This window comes from Peromyscus eremicus, chromosome 3, assembly GCF_949786415.1.
Source record: "Peromyscus eremicus chromosome 3, PerEre_H2_v1, whole genome shotgun sequence".
NCBI classification, from domain to species: Eukaryota; Metazoa; Chordata; class Mammalia; order Rodentia; family Cricetidae; genus Peromyscus; species Peromyscus eremicus.
Genome location: NC_081418.1, coordinates 102331628 through 102356230, shown reverse-complemented (window position 1 = coordinate 102356230; position 24603 = coordinate 102331628). Strand labels below are relative to the sequence as shown.

The window sequence follows — 24603 nt, the reverse complement described above, 5'->3', positions numbered from 1 at the left end:
AGTACTGGGACATCTCCCACCTTTCCAGTTTTATACTGACCACAGGGCTCTGAAGAAGGTGTGGAAGCCATTTCCCAGCTAACGGGGCTTCCTCAGCCCGACTCCAAACCTATCTACTACAGTAGTCTCAGTGACAGACAGAGGAGCACTGAACAGAGAGCAGAGTTCCGAGGCTCAAGTCTACCCAGTTCTGCTTTCATTTTCCTCTGCTTCAACAAATCCTTTGAGAGTGGCCTCCCCTGGGAAGCCTTCCCTCTGCTTCAGCCAGCTTCAAAGTGAGTTGAGCTTTGTAGCTTAAAGATGCTGCCTGGGTGTCACCAGGCAGTGACAGAGGAGGTGATCTAGTGACTCTGGAGCTTGGATGCTAGGAGGACATAGAGTTAGGGGCTGGAGAGATGGCTCATGGGTTAAAAGCACTGGCTGCTCTTCCAGAGGACCAGGCTTGGTTCCCAGACACACACAGAGGCTCACAATCATCTGTAACTCCAGGGGAATCATGCCATCTTCTGACCTCTGCAGACACCAAGCACGTACTGTACACATGCAGGAGAAACATGTATCTACATAAAATAATCTTTTCTTAAAAAGTGAGTCAGGGTGTAGGATGAAGAAAGGAAACACAGTTGGACAGAATCAACTGCCCATAAGGCAGATCTGTCGGCCTCTGGGAGAGCAGACCCAGTCCCTATCTTGTACGGCCTGGCTCCCAGGTTCCTGACCTGGAGTCTTAGGATCGAGCAAATCTGTCTCATCCTCACTCAGTTCAGGGCTCACCCTAGTCTGGATGGACTGTGAGCCAGGTAAGCTCAGCCACTGGGTGTTGGATGTCATCTGTCACACAGCAAAGCTGCTCGGTCCTTTCCTGTCCTTGTCACCTTCATACTCAGACCCATTCCTGACTATTCTGGTTTGGCCCCAGTGTCCTCCCAAGGCCCATGTGTTGAAGGCATGGTTGCCAGGCTTGGGGGTGCTGTTGGGATGTGGTGGGACCTTTAGGAGATGGGACACAGCAGGAGGGAGTAAGGTCGCTGGAGTTGTTCCCTTGAAGGAGATAGTGGGACCCAGGCCCCTTCTTCTCTTCTGCTTCCCAGAGCCATGAAGTGAGTGTTTTCGCTCTGTAGTGCACGCTCTACCATGATCCTCTGCCTCACCACAGGCCTGACGCAATGGGGCCAAGCATCATGTACCCCAAAACTGTGAGCTAGGACGAACCTTTCTTCCATATGGATCATTTATCTCAGGTATTCTGTAACACAGACCTTCCCCTCAGGAAATGCTCCTAAATGGCCACGTCACCCCATCCTTTTCTCAGGGTGTCCTAGCCACAGTGTACATAAAGCGACAGGTAGACTCACCATCGCTACCTCTCAGCATCCCTGCACATTTCCGTTGGGTTCCTGCCTGATCTCCAGGACCCAGGGTGGGCTTACAGTTGCCCCAGGGACACCTCCAGCCTCAGATGCCATCGCCTTGACACCACTGTCTAGATTGAGGATGGGTGGGGGCTCTGGCTGGGCCAACCTGTGTCCTCCATAACTTTATTCCAACAGTTGGAGTTTTTTCCTCTCTGGTTAGGGAAGTGTCGGTCTACCGATGTCAACCTCACATGGTGAGGCTGGTCACAATGAAGCCAAGCCACTGAGAACCCCAAAAGTCAATAATTAAAGATATTCCTGGCTGGGGCTGGGCTCAGCGGCAGAGCAATCATCTCACTAGCCAAAGCCCTGGGCTCCAGCACCACAAACAGACAAACAAATAAACAAACAAACAAGACAGCCCTACAGCGCCAAGAAGGCCTGCTTGTCCCTGAAGCCAGCCTCAGTCTGCCCTTTGAGGTTTTGTTAAGTTACCCAGTAACTCTAGCGGGAGCTGCTGGTTGGCACCTGTCAGGTCCCCAGAAGCTGACAGTCTTGGGAGCTGGCAGAAGCTGCCCTCCTCACTCCATGGCCAGCTTGCAGCAACCACTGCCCAACGCTGGAGCTGGGGCAAGACCTAGCCTCTTGGTTCTGGGCACCTGCACAGGGTATTTCCTGCTCCAGGATGCTGCTAGGGGTCTGGAGGCCATGTCCTGTCCTCTCCTGGTCCCTCCTACGGCCTCACCTAAGGGGGGTCAGCCCTTGTGAATCCTGTACACTTAGTCCTCATCCTAGGCTCTGCTTTCGGAGAATGCTCCTTTTTGGTGGTGCTGAGGATGGGGCCAAAGCCTGGGAAAGCACTAGGCCACTGAGGTACCCTCAGCCCACAGGCCCTTCGGTTATGTCAATTTGAGCTAAAGACTCAAGAGAGTCCCCCAAGGATCCTCCGGTGGGTGGGACTCGGTGAGAGGAACCCAGGCACCCCTCACTCAGCACTACCGCCTCCCTTGCAGCCTGCCCCTCCAGCTCAGACTCCAGCCTGGGACTTACCACTTTCTGCACAAACTGGTTGTGGATGGAGTCCTCCACGAACAGCCGGCCCGCTGCAATGCAGTTCTCTCCTTTGTTGAAGAAAACGGAGCTCATGCCCTTCAGAGAAGCGCAGAAATGCCAGGTCACAGATCTCCAAGTGCTTCTGCCCCACTGTCCACCAGGACTGTTAACCCTTCTCAGGGTAGACGGGGTGTGCCTGCATCCTGCCTTCCTCCCATGGGCCAGGCTTGATCAGCACTGGCCACACATGTCCTGTGCAATCCTCAGCCTGTAGAGGCGGGAGGTGGCAGTGGGAGGTGAGGACACGAGGCCACATGGTAGCCACACAGAGACCTCATTCCCAATGCCACGTAAGGATGCTGTTCACACGACAAACAACAGAGAACAATATATGGGGTGAGCTTGAGCCTGCGTGGACACCCCAGCCCATGGGTAGGCTCACTGGGTGGCCCAAAAGGTACCAGGTTTTCTTGGGACCCGACTGGAGAGGTACCAGACTGCATGTTAGCAGGGGAAGAGAGGGACAGCCCTAGTTCTAGGGAAGGCCCTGAGAGAGTGCAAGAAAGCTCCTAGAACACTCTAAGAGCCAAGAAGCCTACAGCAGGAGGCCAAGGGTGGAGTGCAGAGTCCAGTCCAGCTCTCCTGGTCTGCATGATACAGCTCAACAGTTGCCACTGGCCTCCAGCTGTGTTCGGGGCTCAGCAGCAGCAGCACTTTGAACTGAGCCAAATCCTGGACTGTCGGGCTCATGGGGGACATGAATGAGGAAGGTCCTGGCCTCCCTCAGCTTCCCATCGAGCAAAGCTGCACTCCCTCTTAGGACCCTGTTGGGTGTCATGCCCTCCTCCAAGGCAGAATGAGGCTTAGCCATGCTGCTAAGATAGTTGGAGACCTGGTTTAATGGGCCTGACTAATTTGCTCTCACGGGAGTGGGGAGGGGACCAAAGCATAGGAGTGACGGCACCAACGGCAAGAACCACTTCCATGGCACGTGCCACATGCAGTCACCGTCCTGAGTCCCCATTCGTGCCAATCAAGAGACCACCAGAGATGGGTACTTTTCTGGCCCTGTGCACATGGGTGTGCTCAGGCCCAGCCTGTGGCTGCCCAGAGCATAGGTGGAGGGCCAGGCATGTGTGCACAGGGTCATTGGGAGAGTGGGGACTGCCAGTGGGGTCATGCTCGAGAAATCCAGGGATACTTGGCTTTCCACACATGCCAAGACAGGCAGCCTGTTCATCTTCCCAATTCATGTGGCTAGTTCAATGGTATGACAGTTAGCACATGCCATCCTTGCCCCAAGGGCACCTCTTGCTATGCCACCTATTCTTGTGGTGACATCATGGATGGCTATACCGGGTTAGGCTAACCATGGGAGCTGAGAGATCCTCCACACCCGTCCCTCTGCCTCTGGCCCAGTGCCTCGCACTCTTCCGCCCACCTGTTCCCACCCCCGCCCTGTCCCACGCCCAGCCTCACCATCTGCACAGCCTTGTTGAGGTCACAGTCCGCAAAGATGATAAGGGGCGACTTCCCGCCCAGCTCCAGGGAGACTTTCTTCACATTACTCAGGGCACAGCTGCAGGGAACAGAGGCCTTGGGCTAGTGTCAGGGGGCCTGGAGCACAGGGGCTTGCAGATGGTGGACAAGGCAAGTCCAGAGTGCACTGGACTCCAAAGAGTAAACCAGACCCACCTTCTCCCCACAACCCACCCCTTCTACCACTGGGCTCACTCCTGTTCCTGTCACACTCAGGCCAGGCCTGTCCCTTCAGACACACTGGTGGCCTCCTCTGATCCATTCTGTCCCCTTCTTAGGGCCATTTTCTGATCCTCCCATATAAAACCCCTACCTCCCTGTGTCTACCAGATGCTGTGTGTGTTCCACTGTGTATTTATGAATGACTCCATCTGTGAGAAGGCAGGCCTCCCCAAAGTAGCATATATTATTTTTTTTTAAGTCGGGATTCTATGACATCCCAGTGCCTAGCACATAGCTGGTGCTCCAGAAATGCAGATCGAGTACATCCTAAAGAGAATCATCCCTCGGCTGGAGCAGCTGTAGCCAAAGAGGGATAGCTCAGGGTTTTAGTGACCAAGCAGAAGGATGCTGGGAACCACAGACATGTGTTCATGGGCAAGACTTCAGTGGTGCCACCCTCAAGTAAGCACCAAACATGGCCTGGGAGAAGAGGTCTTCTTGCTCTGGGCCACCCAAGGGTATGGGCTCCCCTGTCCCAGCACAGCCCACGGGTGACTCAGAGGAGCCTTGTGGATACCAATGCCCTCATGCTGAGGCTCTGTCTGGACAACAATGTATATGCACAGAAGCTACACTCATCTACTTCACCCACAGCTCTCTCTACATGATATCAAGGCCTAACACCATGGAAGCATGCTGTGAATACTCGCATTGGCTAGGCAATTGTAAGATACAGATTTTATACATTCAGCATAGGCAAAATTGATTTTCTTCAAATATTTCCAATCCGCAACTGTTTGAATTTGCCATGTGGAAACCATGGATACAGAAAGCCAATTATAATAGATTCCATTTAATCTAACTCATCAAAAACACTGCCAGGTCAGCTTGTAATCAGTATAAAAGTTATGAATAAATACATTCTAGTATATGCTGAGGCTTTAAAATCGGTGTCTTAGCCAGGCGGTGGTGGCGCATGCCTTTAATCCCAGCACTCGGGAGGCAGAGCCAGGCGGATCTCTGTGAGTTCGAGGCCAGCCTGGGCTACCAAGTGAGTACCAGGAAAGGCGCAAAGCTACACAGAGAAACCCTGTCTCGAAAAACAAAACAAAACAAAACAAAACAAATCAGTGTCTTGTTCATAGTCATGCAATCTCAAGTCAGATCTGCTGACTTCTGGCACTGCTGGGTAGGAGGTGACATGGTACTAGAACCCTGCTGGGTTGTGTGGCCTCTACTGGGCAGCCCGACAGGCCTCTCAAGGGTTTGTGGAGAACTCAGCATCTGTATTAACATAGCTGCTGGGGGTGGCTATGCCCACCAAAATTCAAGAAGCAGGACCCAGCTTATCGGATACATCATCTATACCCAGACACCACAGCCTGAATGACCTCTCTCCCCATACCCCACCTACCTTTTCATGATGTGTTTTCCCACCTCTGTGGAACCTGTGAACCCTATTTTCCTCACGTCAGGGTGGTCTGAGAGTCTCTGGCCAACCAGCGAGCCTGTGGTAGGAGAGGTGAGGAAGGCAAGATAGTCTCCAGGGTCAGGGCAAGCAAGGCACAGCTACCAATCCCTCACACACCCACTAGAGGGTGCTACATCATGCTCTCTACATGGCGAACCATGATGGAGGATCATGGGGCCTTGTCCTGCTATGGACTGAAATATGTCCCTCCAAATGCTAACACTAAAGCACTAACCCCTGTGCCTCTGAATGTGAGTGCATCTGGAGGCAGGAGCTCTAAAGTGGTCACAGGATGGACCTTACCCTATGTGACCATTGTCCTTATAAATAAGAAAAGGAAATCAGGGCACAGATCTACACAGAGGATGACCATGTGAGGGCACAGATACAAGGCAGGGAGAGAGGCAATGGAGGATACCACCCACCCAACTCCTGGCTCTTGGCCTTGCAGACCCTAGGACCATAACCACAGCTGTCTGATGAGGAAGGCCCAGGCTCAGCACTTCGTCATGGCAGTACCGGAAGTTTCCCACACTTTGCATAAAGTGTGGGAATCAGAGATGACTGGAGGTCACCTAAATTCAGTGGCTTTTAAATGTCAGAGTCAACACTTGGTGTGGTCCATGGTGGAGCATCACAGACTCAAAAGCCCACCCTTAGGATGCTGCTGGTCTGAGTCGCTTGCACTGCTGAGTTCCAGCCCGCCCCACACTACACCTCCCTCCTTCATACCCCTCAGCCTGGCCAATGGCCAAGTCTTTGATATCCCCCTGTCCCTGATACAGTGAGACCATAGGATGAGTTGCCCTGCAGCTGTCTTTTCTCGGGCTCAATAGAAACCCCTCCCTCGAGCCCCCAGGTTCTTTTTTGACATGGTTTCTGCTCTCATGTTCTCATTCCTGACTGTTCCTTCTCATCTCGGTCATTTATGTAACCTGTAAAAACCCAGGGCTAGCTTGGCCCTAGGCTCACACTTCTCAATTTACAGGGCTTCCTCAGCTGATCATGGCCAGACCTCCAAAGGCCACCCTTAGATACGTCACCTCTTCAATCTGCATCCCCTGCCAAACTCCCTGGAATCTAGAAGCATCTGTCATCCCTAGCCTACTCAGCCTCATGCTTGGGTGGTTTAGGGCCTCTCAAGTTCAATGCCTTTGAAGAGGTGCTTGTAAGCTTCACCAGCCCTGGTCCCTGCCCCCAATCCCAGGGCTCTACTATGGTAAATCGGCCGCTCCATGCAGCAAGCTTATCCAAGGGGAGAACCTGGGAGTTGCTGACCTTGATGCTAATTCCAGTTTGACACCACTGTTAAATCACTGCTTAGAGGAGAAAATGTTTGCAATGGCGTATGTGACAAAGGACTCATATCCAAAATATGCAAAAGTATTAAAAAAAAAAACCCGCCACAGTAAGAAAACAAATGACCCACTAAAAACCAGGCAACAGCTGAGCAGAGATTCCTGCCCAACTACACAGAAAGAAGCAAGCATAAAATAACATTGCCATGGCAAGGTCTTGCTGGGTAGCCCAGGGTGGTCTCAAACTCAAAGTAAACCTCCTGGCTCAGCCTACCAAGCACTGAGCCTACAGTTGGTGCCAGCCCACAATGTCATCAATAAAATGCCCTAGTTCTGGGGCCTTCCCACAGCCATCATGTCTGTGTACTTTGATGGTAACACAGGCAATGAGAAATTGTAGGAACAACAGTCTTTAAAAAACATACTTGGCACATTCTGGAATTGCTCTGTGTTTATAGCATTAAAGAGACGTTGGAATTGTGGTGATCTCATACTCAAGAATGATAAAACCACAAGACGACAGAGCCGGAGAGATAGCTCAGTGGACAGAGGAGCCTGCTGCCAGGCCTGGCCACTAAGCTCAGCTCCTGGTACTCGAGTGGCGGAAGGGAAGAAACGGTTCCTTAAATTGCTCTCTGACTTCCACATGCCGTGTTTCACTGGCAGGTCGGCCACTTGGCAGCCATGGCTCAGGGGTTGTGGCTCTCCTCTTCCTGAAGCCCTTTTAAAAGTGAAGCCCCCGAACATCATCTACCCTGCCCTGTTCCCTCACAGGATCTGGCGTCTGAAGCCGTGGCTCAGAGACTTGACCCGCAGGAAAGCTGTCTGTAAGAACAGAGAACTCGAGCACTGCTGAAGGAAACCAACCTGAAGGGCGCTCTCAACAACAGGGATGTGAGGGTCCATCTCTTAGAAGGAGCAGGGGCTCCAGGAGGTAGGAAACTGTGGGTCACATGACACCCAAGGGGACGAGGGAGAAGCCCTGCAAACTCCAAAGGCTGGCATTAAAAATGACCCCTCCACAGCTGGAGACATGGTTCAGCAAGTGAGAGCACCAGTTGCTTTTTCAGAGGACCTGAGGTGGATTCCCGGCACCCAGTTGGGTGTCTCACAACCATCTGTAACTCCAGCTTCAGGGGAATACACAGTTTCGGACCTCCACAGGCACCTACACTCCTGGGCATATACCCTCCACACACATAATGAAACATAATAAATTAAATCTTTAAAAAAATTACTCCTTTAGTTAGGTGGTGGTGGCGCATGCCTTTAATCCCAGTACTTGGGAAGGCAGGCAGATCTCTGAGTTCAAGACCAGCCTGGTCTACAGAACAAGTTCCAGGACTACACAGAGAAACCCTGTCTAGAAAAACAAACACACAAAACAACAACAACATAACTCCTTCAAAGGGCTTAAAGTTGTAGGATAGTTTATTGCCATGGGGTTCTGTCAAAAAATGATGAGCAGGGGCTAAAGAGATGGTTAAGAGTACTGGCTGACTCAGGTTTGATTCCAGCACCCACATGGTGGCTCACAACTGTCTGTAATTCCAGTTCCAGAAGATCTGATGCCCTCCTCTGGCCTCCTTGGGCACCAAGCATGCACATGGTACACTGACATATATACAAAGACCCGTGTGTGTGTGTGTGTGTGTGTGTGTGTGTGTGTGTGTGTATACATATATCTATACACACACACACACACACACACATATAATTTTACAGGATGAGCCCCTAGCCTGCAATCAATGGGCTAAATAGCTAAGTGACACTGACAAAGGAAGATGACTGAACAGCAGCCAAAGAAACCGAGTCACGTGAACCCTGCCGAGACTGCTCTCCTGCCAGGAGGCTGTGGCTGCCAGGCTCCAGCTCAACCCTGTAAGAAATGACATCACAGCTACAAGCTTTCGACAGTGTCTACTGAAGCCACTAAACAAGCAAGCGAAGAAAAACAAGCTTTGAAAAAGGAGGGAAACCAATATTCAAACTTCCTACAAAACATTGCTTAAAATGTTTACTTTCAGCAAAAAAGAAAGAAAAAGAAAAATAGAAAGAAAGAAAAAGTCATGCAAAGAAACAACCGAGGTGCGTCACCAAGGAAGGGCAGGTGAGCCACAGAGCAAAGCACACGAGAAACCTAAAGGGCTCGACAGCAGATGAGTTGACAGAAGAACCAGTCGAGGTGGAAGCGAATCAACAGAGACGGCCTAATCTAAAGAACAGAGGACAAAAGGGGTTGATTGCTGTGGATATCGCTCTGTATAAATAAACACTGATTGGCCGGTAGCCAGATAGGAAGTATAGGCGGGACTAACAGAGAGGAGAATTGAGGGAACAGGAAGGCGGAGTGAGAGACTGGCTGGAGCCACCACCAGGACAAGGAAGATGTAAGGTACCAGTAAGCCACGAGCCACGTGGCAAAGTAAAGATTAATAGAAATGGGCTGAGTATAAGAGTGAGAGCTAGACAGTGATAGGCCTGAGCTAATGGCCAAGCAGTTTAAATAATGTAAGAGTCTGTGTGTTTATTTTATAAGTGGGCTCCGGGACTGGCAGGACATGGTGGGACCCGCAGAGAAAAGCTCTCTAGCTACAGTTGATAAAAAAATGGCCAGAGCCGGGCGGTGGTGGCGCACGCCTTTAATCCCAGCACTCGGGAGGCACAGCCAGGAGGATCTCTGTGAGTTCGAGGCCAGCCTGGGCTACCAAGTGAGTTCCAGGAGAGGCACAAAGCTACACAGAGAAACCCTGTCTCGAAAAACCAAAAAAAAAAAAAAAAAAAAAAAAAAAGGCCAGAGCCTCTGGGGAAGCAGGGCACTGTTAGTTACAGCAACACACACGTCACAGGAATACCAAGAGGAGACGAGGAAGGAAAAGGCACAAAACAATGGTCATGAATATGGCTGAACACTTTTGAGAAAAACACTCATCTGTACGTCTAATAAGCTGAGAGTTTCTAATAAGAAATGGACATGGCTGGCACATGCCTTTAATCACAGCACTCGGGAGGGAGAGGCAGGTGGATCTCTAGTCCACAGGGCAATTTCCAGGACAGCCAGAGCTACACAGAGAAATCTTGTCTTGAAAAAACAAAAAAGAAAGAAAGGAATGGACACCATGAGATCCACACACCGACACACAGGGCAGAAATGCTGAGACACAAGGAAAGAAGCAGCCTTGGAAAGCAATGAGGAGGGAATGACCTGTCAGACACACAGGAACCCCAGTCAGACTAACAGCTGATTCTCATCAGAAACCAGAGGCCAGAGGCACATGGAGTGAGTGAAGGAACATGGGTGACAGGGAAGGCATGTGGGGGTGACACACTGAAAATACTGCAAAAAGCCCAATTTGTAGCCAAGCATTTCATGCCTAGCAAAGCCATCTAAGTCTTCAAACAGTGGAGGAAATGAAGGGTATCACCACACAGACAACAACTGAGAGAATTGTGGAAACAGAAGAAATACTGAAGGAAGCTCCCAGAGATGAAAGAAGTGGTTTAGAGCCAGTACCTGTCAGTGGTTAGGATTCACGGGGTGGGGTGGGGGCAAGAACCGAGAATACGGTTACTCAAATAGTATGATGCACACGTCATTTCTCGGTCATCTTTTACTGATTTAAAAGCAACCACACAAAGCATCTCTACAGTTTCATTGTTGCACCTAAAACAGATAGAAATGTGCTGGTTTAGATACCAGTTACAGAAGCGGGAAGTAACTAGAGAAAGGGCGTGGCAGACCACCTCAGATCCAGGAGAGAGAAAAAAGGGACAGATAGGAACTAGCAGCAGCTAGGCCCCCTCCAACTTCATCATCAGACATGGAATGATGGAAGGTAATATCGGTATCTCTGTCAGTTGCCTTAGAACTTCACTAGTGATACAAATGTGTCTACACACAAGGTAACAGCACAGAATGAGGTCAAAGAGCTACATAGTGACTTTGTTTCCCCAGAATCAGTATAAAGCAGATTTCCATGAATTAAGGAGTAAATGATAAGTCATAGAGTAGCTGCTAACAGAGAAGTAAAAAACATTTAACGGGCTAGAGAGAGGGCTCAGTGGTTAAGGTAAGAGCACTTGTTCTCTTGCAGAGGACCCAAGTTCAGTTCCCAGAACCAGGGCCTAGCGGCTCACAACTGCCATTAACTCCAGCTACAGGGAGATTCCATACCTATGGCCTCCACGGGCACCTGTACTCATATGCACATACCCACACACCGATACACACAGAAACACATAATCAAAAAATAATTAATTCCAGCACTCAGGAAGCAGAGTCAGGCAATATCTATGAGTTCCAGGCCAGCCTGGTCTAAACAGTGAGTTCCAAGCTAATCAGGATTATACAGTGAGACCCAAAACAAAAAGAAAAATAAATGTGCAAGTCTTACTTTTTTTTTAAATTAAAAAAAAAGTTTAACAAACACACACACATGTGTGTATGTACTTATATGTATGTACACACACACACACACACACACACATACACGGAACAAAAAAAATCATTAACTAAAATGTCAGTCAGGTACAATGGTTCAAACCTATAGTTCCAGCACTCAAGAGACTGAGGCAGGAAGACCACTTGAGTCTAGGAGTTTTGAGACCACCTTTAGTAACACAGCACGATTCCATATTTTAAAAAAACCTAAAATATGACATCATTCAATAAAGCAGTAAGAGAGAGATTGACAGAAGGCAGAAAGTAAAATGTAAAATGTCAAATCCAACTGTAGCAAAGTAACATTAAATGTAAATGGATTAAACTATCTATCAAAAAGCAAAGAACAGGGCTGGAGAGATGGTTCAGCAATTAAGAATACTTGCTGCTCTTCACAAGACCTGGGTTTGATTCCTAGCACCTATATGGTAGCTCACAATTGTCTATAACTCCAGTTCCAGGGGATCCAATACCTTCTTCTGGCCTCTATAGGCACTGCACACACATGTTGCATAACATACATGCAGGTAAACACTCATACACATAAAATAAAAACAAATCTTGTTTTAAAGGATAAAAGAATGCAAGACTGGAAAAAAGAGCAACAGCCCCAAGATTTGATCACATATACTATCCTATGGAGCATGTTTAAGATTCAAAGGTACAGCCGGGCGTTGGTGGCGCACACCTTTAATCCTAGCACTCGGGAGGCAGAGCCAGGCGGATCTCTGTGAGTTTGAGGCCAGCCTGGGCTACCAAGTGAGTTCCAGGAAAAGGCGCAAAGCTACACAGAGAAACCCTGTCTCGAAAAACCAAAAAAAAAAAAAAAAAAGATTCAAAGGTACGAACAGGTTTAAAGTAAACCTGCAGGTAAGAAAGGTCATGAAATCATAGGCATCTCTATCAACACCAGACCAGACCTTAAGTAGAAGGTACTAATTACAGGGAAAGACAAAGGAAATCACAATAAAAGGAGACAAAATGATAAAAGAGTATCATACACAACTCTGCTAACAGATTTTGAATCTTCATGATACAATTGTGCCTACAAAATAGACCACTAAACTAAGAGGCCAATGTAATACTGCATTCCCAAGTGCTCTAAGCCTAGAATGTTCTACAGATGAATTCTCATATATGTCCAAGGGCAGATAATTCCCAAGCCACATGATTACCCAGAGTGTAGGCAAGAACAAAACAGAAAGCATTGAGGGAGTTAAGACCCTTCCAGGTGCTGTGTCTCCCCAGAGTGTGTCCTCCGCCACCACAGGCTCATCATGCTTACTGTCCTCCCCATGTTACTCTGGCCATGTGTGTACCTGGATGCTGTGAGCCCCAGATCTTTCTCCACCCCAATCCTTACCGGATCCAGGGAGGATGTTGACCACGCCCTTGGGAATGCCAGCCTTCAGCGTCAGCTCGGCAAACTTCAAGGCTGTGAGTGGGGTCACCTGAAGGAGGAATAGGGAGGAAGTCTGAGTGTGGAGGAGTTTGGATGCAGGGTGCAGCTCCCTTCACAGGCTTCTCCCAGAAGCGAGCTGTCCGAATCAGGAAGAGGGAGCAGTGTGTGGAACAGGAGGATGACCACAGGGAGGCCATGTCTGTGGCCAACCACAGGCACTGCCCACCCAGCTAGCATCCCCAACATCTCCCAGGAATGAGGTCTTGTAAGCCTCTAGTATGCTGCAGTCTCCTACTAGCAGCTCCTCAGCCAGGCCTGGATGTTTTCCACCCCATGCTCGTCTCTTCTAGTGTGTTTACACTTAGCCCTGAAGCTGCAGTTTCAGACCCAAGCTAGCAGGCCCATCCTCAGAGGCTCAGCTTCCCCAGCAAGGTGACCCTCAGCAGCCCCTCAGCATGAGACCAGCCTCTGCTCAGAGAACTGCAGGCATCAACCTACGAGGGGCCCCTGGAGAAACTGTACTGCCACAGGGGCCCTGGTGACCAGCTCTCCGCACCTCTGTGTAACTCTGCATACTGCTCCACTTCTGGAAACCAAAAGGGAGGCCATTTTCCAGCCCTTCTAGTTCCTAACATCCACCCCTCCTTCTGGTGCCTGTAAACTGATGGTGCAGTGGTTTCTTCCAATCAAGGTTAGGTCATTTCATATTTCTGTGTAAAGTTTGTCCTCTGCCCACTGAACAGTGACACACACCAGCTTAGCCTCCAGGTCTCCACTACTGGTAACTGGGCACAGTCTGCTCAGCCATCTAGTGCTCATCCCTGACATGTGTCTTCGTCCATGGCAAGCTGGGCTTTGAGGGCTAGCTCCTAACAGCAGTGTGGAGTAGGCAAAGGGTCCCCTGTCTCCTGACAGAGTGAGTTCCCCATTCCCTTCATAGGCCACAGGCTGGTCCAGAGAGTATGTGCTTACCTGGGCAGGCTTGATTACCACAGTGTTCCCAGCAGCCAAGCAGGCTGCGGTCTTCCAGGATAGCATCATTAGGGGGTAGTTCCAGGGGATGACAATGCCACAGACCCTGCAAACAAAAGCAGAGGGCATTTGTTCCTCCTCAGCCAAGCTGCCCAGAGTGGACCCGCCAACGGTCGCTATCAAAGCCAGGAATTCCAGGAAAGGCAATGGTCCTGCTGATGTAGCCCATCCCTTCCATGCTGCAGTATGGACTAGCTGGGGGGAGGGGGGGAGGTCAGTGTCTGAGGGGAGCTGCCTAGGGAAGAAGGGAAGCAGGGGGCAGGTACAGTGAGCAGACATAGGTGTACACTCAGGCTAGGAGGTCATGAAAGCGTCATAGGTCAGCAGGGCCTGGGACAGGGTCCTTCTAAGTGTCAGGCTGGAGGCCAATCCTGCAGGAGGAAAAGATGGCGTCTGTGTGGGAAGCCTGGTGAGGTCAGTCACCCCGGGAACCTCTGGCTTGGCGTGTGAGCCTCACACTCAGATCAGTGGTAGCACAGACTTGGGGAGGGGGGAGCAGGTATGTTGGCCACAGCTTAGTCCTCTGTGGATCTGCCTCCCTTGGTTCCTATGTCACCATCTCTACCATTGGGGGACCAGAAAGCAGGCTTCTTAATTAGGCCCAGGTACTGAGAAAGCACATGCAGAGGCCAGTGGACAGCATGACCGTGAGGCATCTGAAGGGAGGCATGGTAAGTGTCAGCCAGAGCCTGCGTGGAACAGGGCCAACAGAGAGCCTGCACATTACCCTGGGAGTGGTGGAAGGCACTGGAGTTAGGAATCTGCATCCCTTTGTCCAACAGACACCCAGCATAATAGAGGGTCTAGGTGGGTAGCAGAGAGCAGAGCCTGAGGCTGCTGGATGGTGGCCATGGGAAGAAGTGGGATTTTAGGGGATCCAAAGAAGGGAAATGTCAGAAGAGCTCCCCTGGTACAGGATGAATTATGTCCCCCTCCACAAACCTACACACCCAGAATCACAAAGGGAATGTGACATGGCCATAAAGACGGAGCCAGGGTGACAATTCTGTAAGAAATGCCAAAGGCTGTCAGCAGCCACTGGCATGCCACACAAATTTGGATTGCTTATGTCCCCATGTGCAGAAGGGGCCTTGGCTGCCGTGAGGTGAGCAGCTTCCTATGCCCTGGGCTTTTGCTATGATGCTGGGCAACCACAGGCGTGAAGCAATGGGGCCAAGTGGCCATGTGCCTCAGACCCATGGGGACGACAAGGCCTTCCCCTCATCTGTGTGCAGATGTCGACAGCGTGTGCGCAAATGTCAATGACAACTTCCCGCACTAGGATATTTACAGCCTGAGGCTGCTCCCCTACGGAGGCCTCCCCTCCTACTACTGAGATTAGCTAACCCTGCCTTCTTATTCAGCTGTATAGAATAACCCCCTCCTCAATTCAGATGTATAGAATAAATACACTGAGCTTCTGGTTTGCTGTTGACATGTCTCCATCAGAACACAAGGCCCGCCCAATCCCAGCTTTTCTGTATGTATGCCAGCATTTCTTCATTTCCTGTCACCCAAGTGAGGTCAACCTCTAAGCCATGCAGGCTGTGGCGATTCTTAGTGGCTACTCTCAGTGGGAGGCCTCTTGCCTTTGGTTCTCCCAGTGGTACCAGCTGCCTAGCAGTATCTGAGTCCTACCTACCCCCCTCCCTCCCTCCCTCCCTCTATCCCTCCCACTTCAGAGCTTCAAGAGAACGTGTTAAGACCACGACAGTTTTTGATGGAGCCCCTGCTCCTATAAAGCCATATGCAGGCTCCTAAAGTCGCCCCCACGCCTGTGAGAGATTCCCTGTGCTTGTGACATGAGGATTCCCAATACTTATGGTCAAGATGACCCACCATGCTTTCTCTTTTCCTCTATGCCTTGGGGTCCTCTATGTGTGAGATGAGGTGCTGAGGGCCAGGCTTCCTCCGCAGCCCGCTTTTGCATTCCCCCGCCTGAGCTCTGCCCTGCACCCTCACCATGGTTCACCCTGGCTCTGCATTTGACTGGAGTGAGAAACACTTAGGAAACTGGTTAAGTCATACTTGGAGGAGTCTCTGGGAACTGAGCAGGGAAGCCACTCCCTGAATGTGGGTGGCTGCATCCACCGGGCTGGGGGGCTGTGCCATGTGTGACTCTTGTTCTGAGCCTTCCAGCTTCTCAGACTGAGTGGCTCTTGTCTCCCTGGACTTCCAGCTTGCAGGTGACCATGTGGCTATGGAGCCTCTGATGGTGGAGGCCAAGCCACCTGGCTCCTTAGTTATAGGTACATTCTGCTGGCGCTGTCCCTCTAGCTAACACCGACTCATTTGTATAACATAGTTCATTTTGGATGTAGACCCTCCCACCCCCATTTATCATCATGGCTCTGATTGACAGTTACTGTACATTTGAATAAAAGACAGTGGCCACAGCAGTGCCCGACAGAGTAGGTACTTTAGACGTGAATGGAATAGCTACCCACGGATATGCACAGGGATGTCACAAGCTGCGGGCAGGTGTGTGGTGTCCCAGAACACACCTTGTCTCTGTGTGTCACTGTGCCTTGTCACTCACCCCACAGGTTCCTTCTTGGTCAAGGTCAGGTTGCGGTTGGGTCTAGCTTGGTTGATGGGGATAGTGGCACCCTAGAAGAAACATAGCAGTGTCACTGGGGTGGGGTGGGGGCATTCCCATCCTTTCTCCTTGGTCAGGCAGTCCCTGTAGGAGACCCAGGAGAAGCAGGGTCTTGTTCAGGGACTGCCTGTCCCATGATGAGCTGGGTAGGAGGCCAAAGCTGCCAGCCTACACTTGACAGGGACATGGCAGGAGTTCAGCGATGTCAGTTTGGACAAGCAGGAGGAGCAAAGCGAGTTCCATGTCGGGCACAGCCCTTGGGCATGAGGCTGGTCTTGGCAGAGACAAGGCCTCTTGCTCTGATATCTGGGCAGAGAAAGGATGAGGAGGCTTCTGGAGGCCAGGCTGCCCCTAGACCCATTAGTGCTGAGGTGGCCCAGGGGGCCCAGGAAGAGGTGGCTCCAGAGAAGTCACAGGAGGCAGAATGGGGCATGGTGACTGACAGCCCACCTCGCACATGGCCACCATGCTTCAGAGTTCTCAACCCCTAGTGGGGAGAAGAGCCTTGAGCCCGCCGCTCCCTGGGGAACCTTCCAAGATTGTGCACTTGATCCCAAGGCAGGGTATGTACATGATCTCACAGTGGACCTTAGGAGGTAGGGAGGACCATGCATGGGCCTAGAGGCACCATAGGCACCCCAGGACCACATTCCACAGCTATAAGACAGAGGCAGAGACCCAAAATTCACAGATGACATGTTGTCACTGGGAGGTGGAGGCCTCGAGCGAGGACTAGGGAGAGAGGCCCTTGCCTGCAACCAGCACAGACATGGGCCCTGCAACACCAAGAACTGGACTCTGGCAACACTTGAATGGTCCTGGAGACAAGGCTCCCTCAGAGCCTCAAGGTGAGGCCCAGCCAGGCCATGCACTTGTCATAGCTGGACTTCGAGGGTCCCCCCCAAAGCCTGCACGCTAATGACTCATTCCCCAAAAGGGTACTACTGGGAGGTAGAGAAGTTCTTACGGAGTGGGGCCTAGTGGGTGGAGGTTAGGTCTTGGGGGTGTCCTTCAAGGAGCCATTCCACGCCCCTGTCTCCCCCTCATTTTCTTTGTAAGGCTCGCCTGCTGTGACATGAGCCATTTTACTCTGTCACTCACTTTTGTACCACGATGTGTGCTGACACACCCAGGAGCAATGGAGTCAACAGACTGTGCGTGGGGACCCTCCAAACCCTGGGCCAACATTCACCCATTCCTTTTACAAGTTGACTCCCTAGGTATTTCTTACTGCGACAGGAAGCTGAGGCATACTGTGAGACCCTGGCACAGAACTGGCCAAGCCTGCCGGACTCCCACCTGCAGAGTCTTGAGTTACCAATATTTTAAGCTGCCACTGTGGTAGCTGTTTGGCAGCATGCCTGGCAGGGCACCACCCTTCCAGTCACCTCCCCAGGAACCTGCCTGCCCACAAGTGAATGCACACATGGGAGATGGGAGTCCAAGCCCCACCTGGATTTTGTCACACCAGCCAGCAAAGTAGCGGAAAGTCTGGATGGACATGCCCACGTGCGTCTTCAGGGCCAGTGTGTAGACCGCACCTGCGTCCAGGGCCTCGATGGTGGCTAGCTCTTCCTGGTGCTGTTCCATGAGATCTGCCAACCTGGCCGATGACAAGACAGGGACAGGAGACTGGCTTAGGCTGGCCATGGTCTTACTTGCTCTTTCAATGCCATTCCTTATGGAGAGGAGGACTCCACTCTCCACTACCAGAACTGTCATTCGGATATGCTGGCCTCACTTTTCCCATCTTACAGATGGGACAATAAGGTCTACCTTTCTGGATGGGTGTGAGAATGACCCCCTCTGTCCCCATCCTTTCCCCTCTCTTCCTGGGAGACCTATGGGTTGACACCTTTACAATGTCCCCATGAAGTTGCTCTGAGGAGGTGTTCTCTTGTCCATGGCTAGCAGCCAAGAGGCCACTGTCCTGAGAGGCCATCCTTCCTGTTTTTGGATAGCTTCAAAAGAGAGAAAGTACATCCAACCTGATGGATAGCTCACCTCAGTCATGTCCCTGAGGCTGAGGTCTAGTGGCTGAGAAGTGGCCCCAGCCCTATACGTAGGAGACACATGTAGGGAAAGCGCTTTTCAGGCTACTGTGAGTCTATGCTCATCAGCATCTGGTTATCCTGCTTCTGATGGTCACTACAGGCAGCCTGGATAATGGTGTCCCTTTACTGTCAGGAGGGTTTCCTGCTAAGGGAGCAGACTTCAATCTTGCAGAGGCACCAGAGTCCAAGTTCAAATAGATGACTGAAGCTGGCTGGTCAATTCCCACCCTGTGCCTTCTGCACACAGGCCTCGGCTGCTCCTAACAAAGACACGGACACCCTCCAGGGCACCCCACAGTCATCCTCTTCACTTAGGACACAGCCACAATCCACGTGTGGTAGGGTTGCCCTGAGATCTCAAACCAAGTTCCCTTCAGGGCTCCAGCTTCCTACCCCTTCCTGCTGGCCTTGTCTGTTACTCAGGTGACCCAGGCCTCCGACCTCAGGACCTTTGCCGGGGTACACACCAAGCCTGGGGATACTCTGCAGCTACTTCTCCAGAAGGACTGTTCTGCCTGTCTCAGGCATGCTGAGCTGAGCTGAGTTGGGCACACATACATCAGGGACCGCTGGAGATGTTTATAATGCCACAAGAGTAATGATTTCCTCTTGGGGCTGGCACTGTCATGGTGAGGAATCAGGGTTTATTATAACAATGGCCACCAGGTGGCAGCAGATCATCTCAGGGAGGATGCTTCCAGTTGTCTAGCGTTTCACAGCTGAGACCATTGCCAGGTCTAGGAACCATGGGGTCACTAGCTGACTCTTCCCTAAAACCTATGGCTTCTTTAGGGAGTCTGGAAACCTCATCCAGGCTGACCTCCTCAGCCTCGTCTGTCCCAACTCCACAGTCCATGCTATTCTGCATGCCACCCAGGGCTCTCTCTGGCTCCCCACTGCTGTGCCGCCTGGAATCTCTGGCTTCAGGAGCAGAGCCATGCTCTCCCGCCTGTCACCAGACAAACCTGGGCAGGCCAGCATCAAAACTGGGCTCCACACTGTTCAGGGTCTTCTCAGGACACTGAGGAAAAAGGCAGGCAGATTCAACTGGCTTCCTCCGGGTCTGTTTGGCTCATCTTCCCATTACCTCCTGCTTCTGGAAATAATGCTCCCAATTCAGAGTGTGAACTGAAATTCCCAGGGCCAGGGAAAAGCCATGCCAGACTGAAGATTTTCCAAGGCAGATCGATTGATTAGAATGTGTGGTTGTGGAAGGTTGAAATGCTGTAGATCCCAAGTCAAACTGTCACAGACTAATTTTGGTCCCCTTGTTAGCCACTCACTGTCCACCTCTGTATCTGAGCTAACATCTCTGTGACTCTCAGGTGAAACCTTTTGAAATGTATGAATTTATCAGACCATTGGCTTCCATCAACCCCAAAACTAGGGATGTCTTCAGACAGCATCTGGGATGTACTGCAGAGATTTTCCCCTTTGCTCTGCCCCCGCCCTCTGCCTGGTGCTTCTACTGCTGTGGGTTTTGTTCTTGTAAGATTTACTTATTTTTATTTTATGTGTATGTTTGTCTGTAGGTATGTATGTGCACCGTGTGTGCAGTGCCTCCAGAGGCCAGAATAGGGCATCAGACCCCCGGAATTAGAATTACAGGTAGTTATGAGCTGCTAAGTGGGTGCTGGGAACTGAACTTGGGTCTTCTGCAAGAGCAGCATGTGCTTTTAATGGCTGAGCCATTTGTCTAACTCTTTTTCTGTATTTTTTTTAAATGTCTTGATTTATGGCTTTCTGTTAGGCTATAGCTGTAAAACCTTATTAAGGGCTCAGTGCATAAGTACGATTGTGAGGACCTTAGTTCAGATCCCAGCAAGCCTGTGGTGAGATAGGAGGCAGAGGCAGGAGAGTTCCAAGGAGCTCAAGAGCCAGCTAGCCTGGCATATGCAACCACGAAATAACAAGAGACCCTGTCTCAAACAATGTATAAGACCAGGACTAACACTTGATGTTGCCCTCTGACCTCCACCCACAAACATGTCACACACATGAACATGCACATACACCACACACACACACACACACACACACACACACACACACACACACACGCGCACTTTTAAAGATTCATGGAACTGCTTTCATGTTGGGACATGTTATTTGGGGCATCTGGCCCCATGTTCCTAAGGATCACTCCTGTTAGCTCTCTTGCCCCTTGGGAAATGAGAGATATGTTTTGCATCAAGGGGGACTGCTGTGTCCCCTACACCATGGCCCATGGCTCTAGGGTCATCCAGGCTCCTCATACTCTCATCCTTTGGTCACAAGCTCAAGCAACCAGAAATCCAAGACTTTTCACTGGCACTACAGGGAGAGGCCCCTTCCTCTTACTAAAACACATTATTAAGAGGAAGATGTGGGCTAGCAAGACGGCTCAGTGGCTAAAAGCCTTTGCTTCCAAGACCCACAATCTGAGTTTGATCTCTGGAACCCAAGGTAGGAGAGACCTGACTCTGGAAAGCTGTTCTCTGACCTCCATGTGTACACTGTGGCATAAGTATGCACACACATACACACCACACACATACACAACACAACACACCATACACCACACACATCATACAACACCACACACATCACATACATACATACACACCACACACCACACACACACACACACACACACACACACACACACACACACACACTATAATAATAACAACGGTTTTTTTAAATCCTGAAAGAGGAGCTGACACCAGGCGGTCTCAGCTGCTAGGAGCCTGGCTGACAGTGAGAAGCAGACTGGACCGGCACATCTCCGCTTTGGTCCCCTGCTGGCAGGAGGCCCCAGTCCTTCTGGTTCCCATCTGAGCCATGCCTCTCAGGCACCCCAGCCTGTGGCCCCCCTGGAGCCCAGCCTCACCTCTGCTGCTCTTCACTGCCCCCAGCAGCTTTCCTCTAAGGCCACAACTAGCTGTGGACACCTCGCCCGCCTCTCCAACCCTTCCACAAAACATCCAAGCCTCAGGCTGCAGTGCCCAGACCACTTCCCATGGCGGGACCCAGGCACAGAGCTCTCTGTAGGGTCTTTCCCAGGCCCTACTCCTAGCTGAAGGTGGGGAGGGCAGCAGGTGTTTCCTAACTCACCTGTACAGGAGCCGGCCCCGGTCACGTGCGTTAATCTTCCCCCACAGTCCGTTCTCAAAGGCCTCCTTCGCTGCCGCCACTGCCTTGTCAACATCACTCACCTGGGCCAGGGACACCTGGCAGATGACCTGTGGAAAGAACACAGACATGACAGCCTCCCTTGGCTCCCCACCTCATCCCCAGGCCACCTGGAGGCAGGGTCCCCACCATATAGGCTGGCACCGAGGGCAAGCGCTGCCACTTGTGGCTAGGGAGGAATCAGCAAAGGAGGGTGGGGCCATGAGGAGGTCTCTGCACATCCCTCTCACATTCAAATGAAGCCCAAAGGGGCTGACAGCCCAGCTGCATCTGAGGAGCCCAGGCAGTCTAGTGCTGTTCACACTGGAAGCCGAGATCCACTGGCTCTGTGAGCTGAGCCAGAAAGGCTTGGGAGTCTGTATCCATGCCTCAGTCCCATTCCTGGTCTGATAGGTCCTGTGGGACGTGACTGTAGCCAAGGGGAGTCAGAGGGGCTGGACAGCGGAGTGAGGCAGCCTCTCCTTGTACACTACCATGAACAGGCTTGCCCTCCCCACCCAAGGCCTCGGGGCCTGACCATGTCACACCTGCAAGGTTGGCATCCTGGGAACACCATCCATCCTGACTGCCCCTTGGGATTTCCCTCCGTCAACTTCCCCCAGATGACCCATTTTAAGCTGCTCTATTTTCTGTGGGAATGAGTGGGTACCAGCAGATGGAAGGTCATCCCTGCGCCGGGTCTCATCTCGGAGACCCTCAGGTGTGTGGTCTTTTGTGTGATGTAGCACACGCACTGGGTCATGACGTGAGAGAGTCACAGTCAAGCGCGTTTGGCAAACACAGGGTTATATTTGAGGAAGACTTGGCTGCTGGCGGCCCTCACGCAGGAGGCTGCAGTGAGGAGGGAACCGTGGCTCTTAAGCATCCTGGGTCTCTAAAGCATATTCTGGTTCTTCAGTGCTTCCCTGCCTCCTCTCACCCTCCCCTCGTTGCCCTGTTCTCCCCTGTGTTCTCCCCTGTTCCTGTGGCTAGGCTGGAACCCTTCATGTCCGTAACAAAGACACACACATCCAGGCACAGGCCCTGGCCCGTGCCCTCTGAAGCCGGGCTGGAGGAGGGTGGGAAGGACGAGCTGCCGCCCGCACTCACACTTCCGTCCGTTGGGTTGATGGTGTCATAGGTCTTGGAAGCCTCAGCATCCACGAACTCGCCCCCGATGAAGAGCTGGTGGGGCATTTGGAGAGTCAGCTTGTTCACCGCCCTTTCCACCTGGGAAGGAAGGCTCAGTGGTGATGGATGTCTCACACACAGGCATCTGCGACAGGTACATGCCCAGGGACACACAAGGACGTACAGCCACATGAAGGCTGAGGCTCCAGGGGCTGTCCTGGACAGTGGGGTCACTGAGTGGTAAGGAGAGTCGAGGTACAGACTCAGGCGGTGTCAGGGCTGGAGGCCCAGCTCTGCCAGATCCTCGGGTGACCCTGGGCTAGGTGTGTGTATGTGTGTGTGTGTGTGTGGGGGATCTAGGTGGTAGCTGGCTATGGGTCGCAAGGTCCTCTCACCCTCAAGCAGGTTTCCACTCCCACATTGTCTTCTTCACTCTGAACCCACGAGTCCCACGAACACCAGTCCCATCCTGAAATCTGTTCACTGGCTGTTTGTCCACTGTCCTGGCATCCGCCTTGGCCACCTGCACTTTCTCTGCTTTTATTCCAAACCACCAGGTGAACCAAGGACCCAGAAACCCACTCCTCTGGGGGTGCTAGGCTGCCCAGCTACCCTAAGGGAGGCTGCTGAAGATCTTTTTCACAAACAGATTGACAGTCACTGTGGCACTGCCCTTTGTGAAGCTGCACACACAGGGTTGACCATCCTCCTCACTGGGCACAGAAGCCTCTCTTCTCTACCCCCTCTGGAGCTTCGGGATGTAGGCTTTGTCCATGCTTTATGCACTGGACAGCAATACTGTCTGTGGAAAACGTTACCAGGGCTGGTGAGACTGGAGGGTGGTCACCAGACTCCTGGCTTCCTGGTGCTCCAGTGCCCCGTGATGTCACAGCGGGTCTATAGGCCCAGGGCAGCACTCACATAGTTAATGACACACTCGCTCTCTTCGTCTTCCCCTCTCAGCTTCCTCACTAGGAGCTGGATGAAGTCCCCGAAGGTGGTAGCCATGTAAACGTCTTCATTCTCTAACTCCAGCCCATCACACAGCTCCTTCACTTCCTCCACCAGCCTGAGGGGAAGAGAAGATGGTGGCCAGGGCCGAGGCTCAGCGGACCCTGTGGATCCTGTGTGAGAGGAGGTGATCTGAAGAGTCACCTGGCAAGGCTCATGAGCCCGGAACTAGGGTGGGGACGCAGGCTCTGGATGCAGAAGGTCTTGGTTTCAAACTCTCACTCGGTCGGGTACCTAACCATGGATGTTGAACAAAGGGCTGACTCATCTGAGCCTTTGATTTTACCATCCACAAAACAGAAACAATAATAGAGCAGCCTTTCTCAAATTTTGTTGTTCCTATATCAGACAGCACACTGAATGGCAGCTGATAAGTAATAGATGATTAATAACCTTCAAAGGACATAGTTTGGGAGAACGTGTGTCCAAATCAAATATACAATAAAGGACTGTGGATCAGACTATTTAGAGAACTTTCCACACCCAATCCTCAGAAAGCAAAGCCCAGTTAGAAGCAGGCTGAAGCCTAGGGGGATATTTCACCAGAGCCGCAGCATGGGGCAGATGCAGACCCGGTGAGGTGTTGGACATGTGAGCCACAAGGAGTCAGAGTGACACACTTAGGGGAGTGTTTAAAAAGAAAAGGCCTGGGCTAGGACGCAGCTGGGGGTGGGGCGAGTGCGCTATCTAGTTTAGGCCTCGGGTTCAGTCCCCAGCATCACGGTTGCTGGTTAGTTCTTTGTTTGTTTGTTTTTGTCAATTTGACACAAGCTACAGTTGGGTGTGGTTTGAATGAGATGCCTCCCAATCGTCCCAGGCATTTGAACGCTTGGCCCCAGCTGGTGGAACTATTCGGGGAGGGCTAGGCAGTGTGGCTTTGTGGTGTGGGATGTGAGCTCTCC

General features: G+C 51.6%; 1 protein-coding gene across 2 annotated transcripts in view; it reads right to left on the bottom strand.

Annotated features, from left to right (window-relative positions):
- Positions 1-24603, bottom strand: part of Aldh1l1 (aldehyde dehydrogenase 1 family member L1) — a 52505-nt gene that overhangs the window by 5734 nt on the left and 22168 nt on the right. For both annotated transcript variants that reach the window (XM_059258186.1, XM_059258185.1), the window contains exons 10-19: positions 23612-23759; positions 22670-22789; positions 21503-21630; positions 17805-17955; positions 16293-16363; positions 13694-13799; positions 12683-12770; positions 5524-5617; positions 3888-3987; positions 2406-2504 (exon numbers count right to left, since the gene is read on the bottom strand). In XM_059258186.1, the coding sequence (XP_059114169.1) occupies positions 2406-2504; positions 3888-3987; positions 5524-5617; positions 12683-12770; positions 13694-13799; positions 16293-16363; positions 17805-17955; positions 21503-21630; positions 22670-22789; positions 23612-23759 (1105 nt within the window). The remainder of the gene's footprint in view (positions 1-2405; positions 2505-3887; positions 3988-5523; positions 5618-12682; positions 12771-13693; positions 13800-16292; positions 16364-17804; positions 17956-21502; positions 21631-22669; positions 22790-23611; positions 23760-24603) is intronic.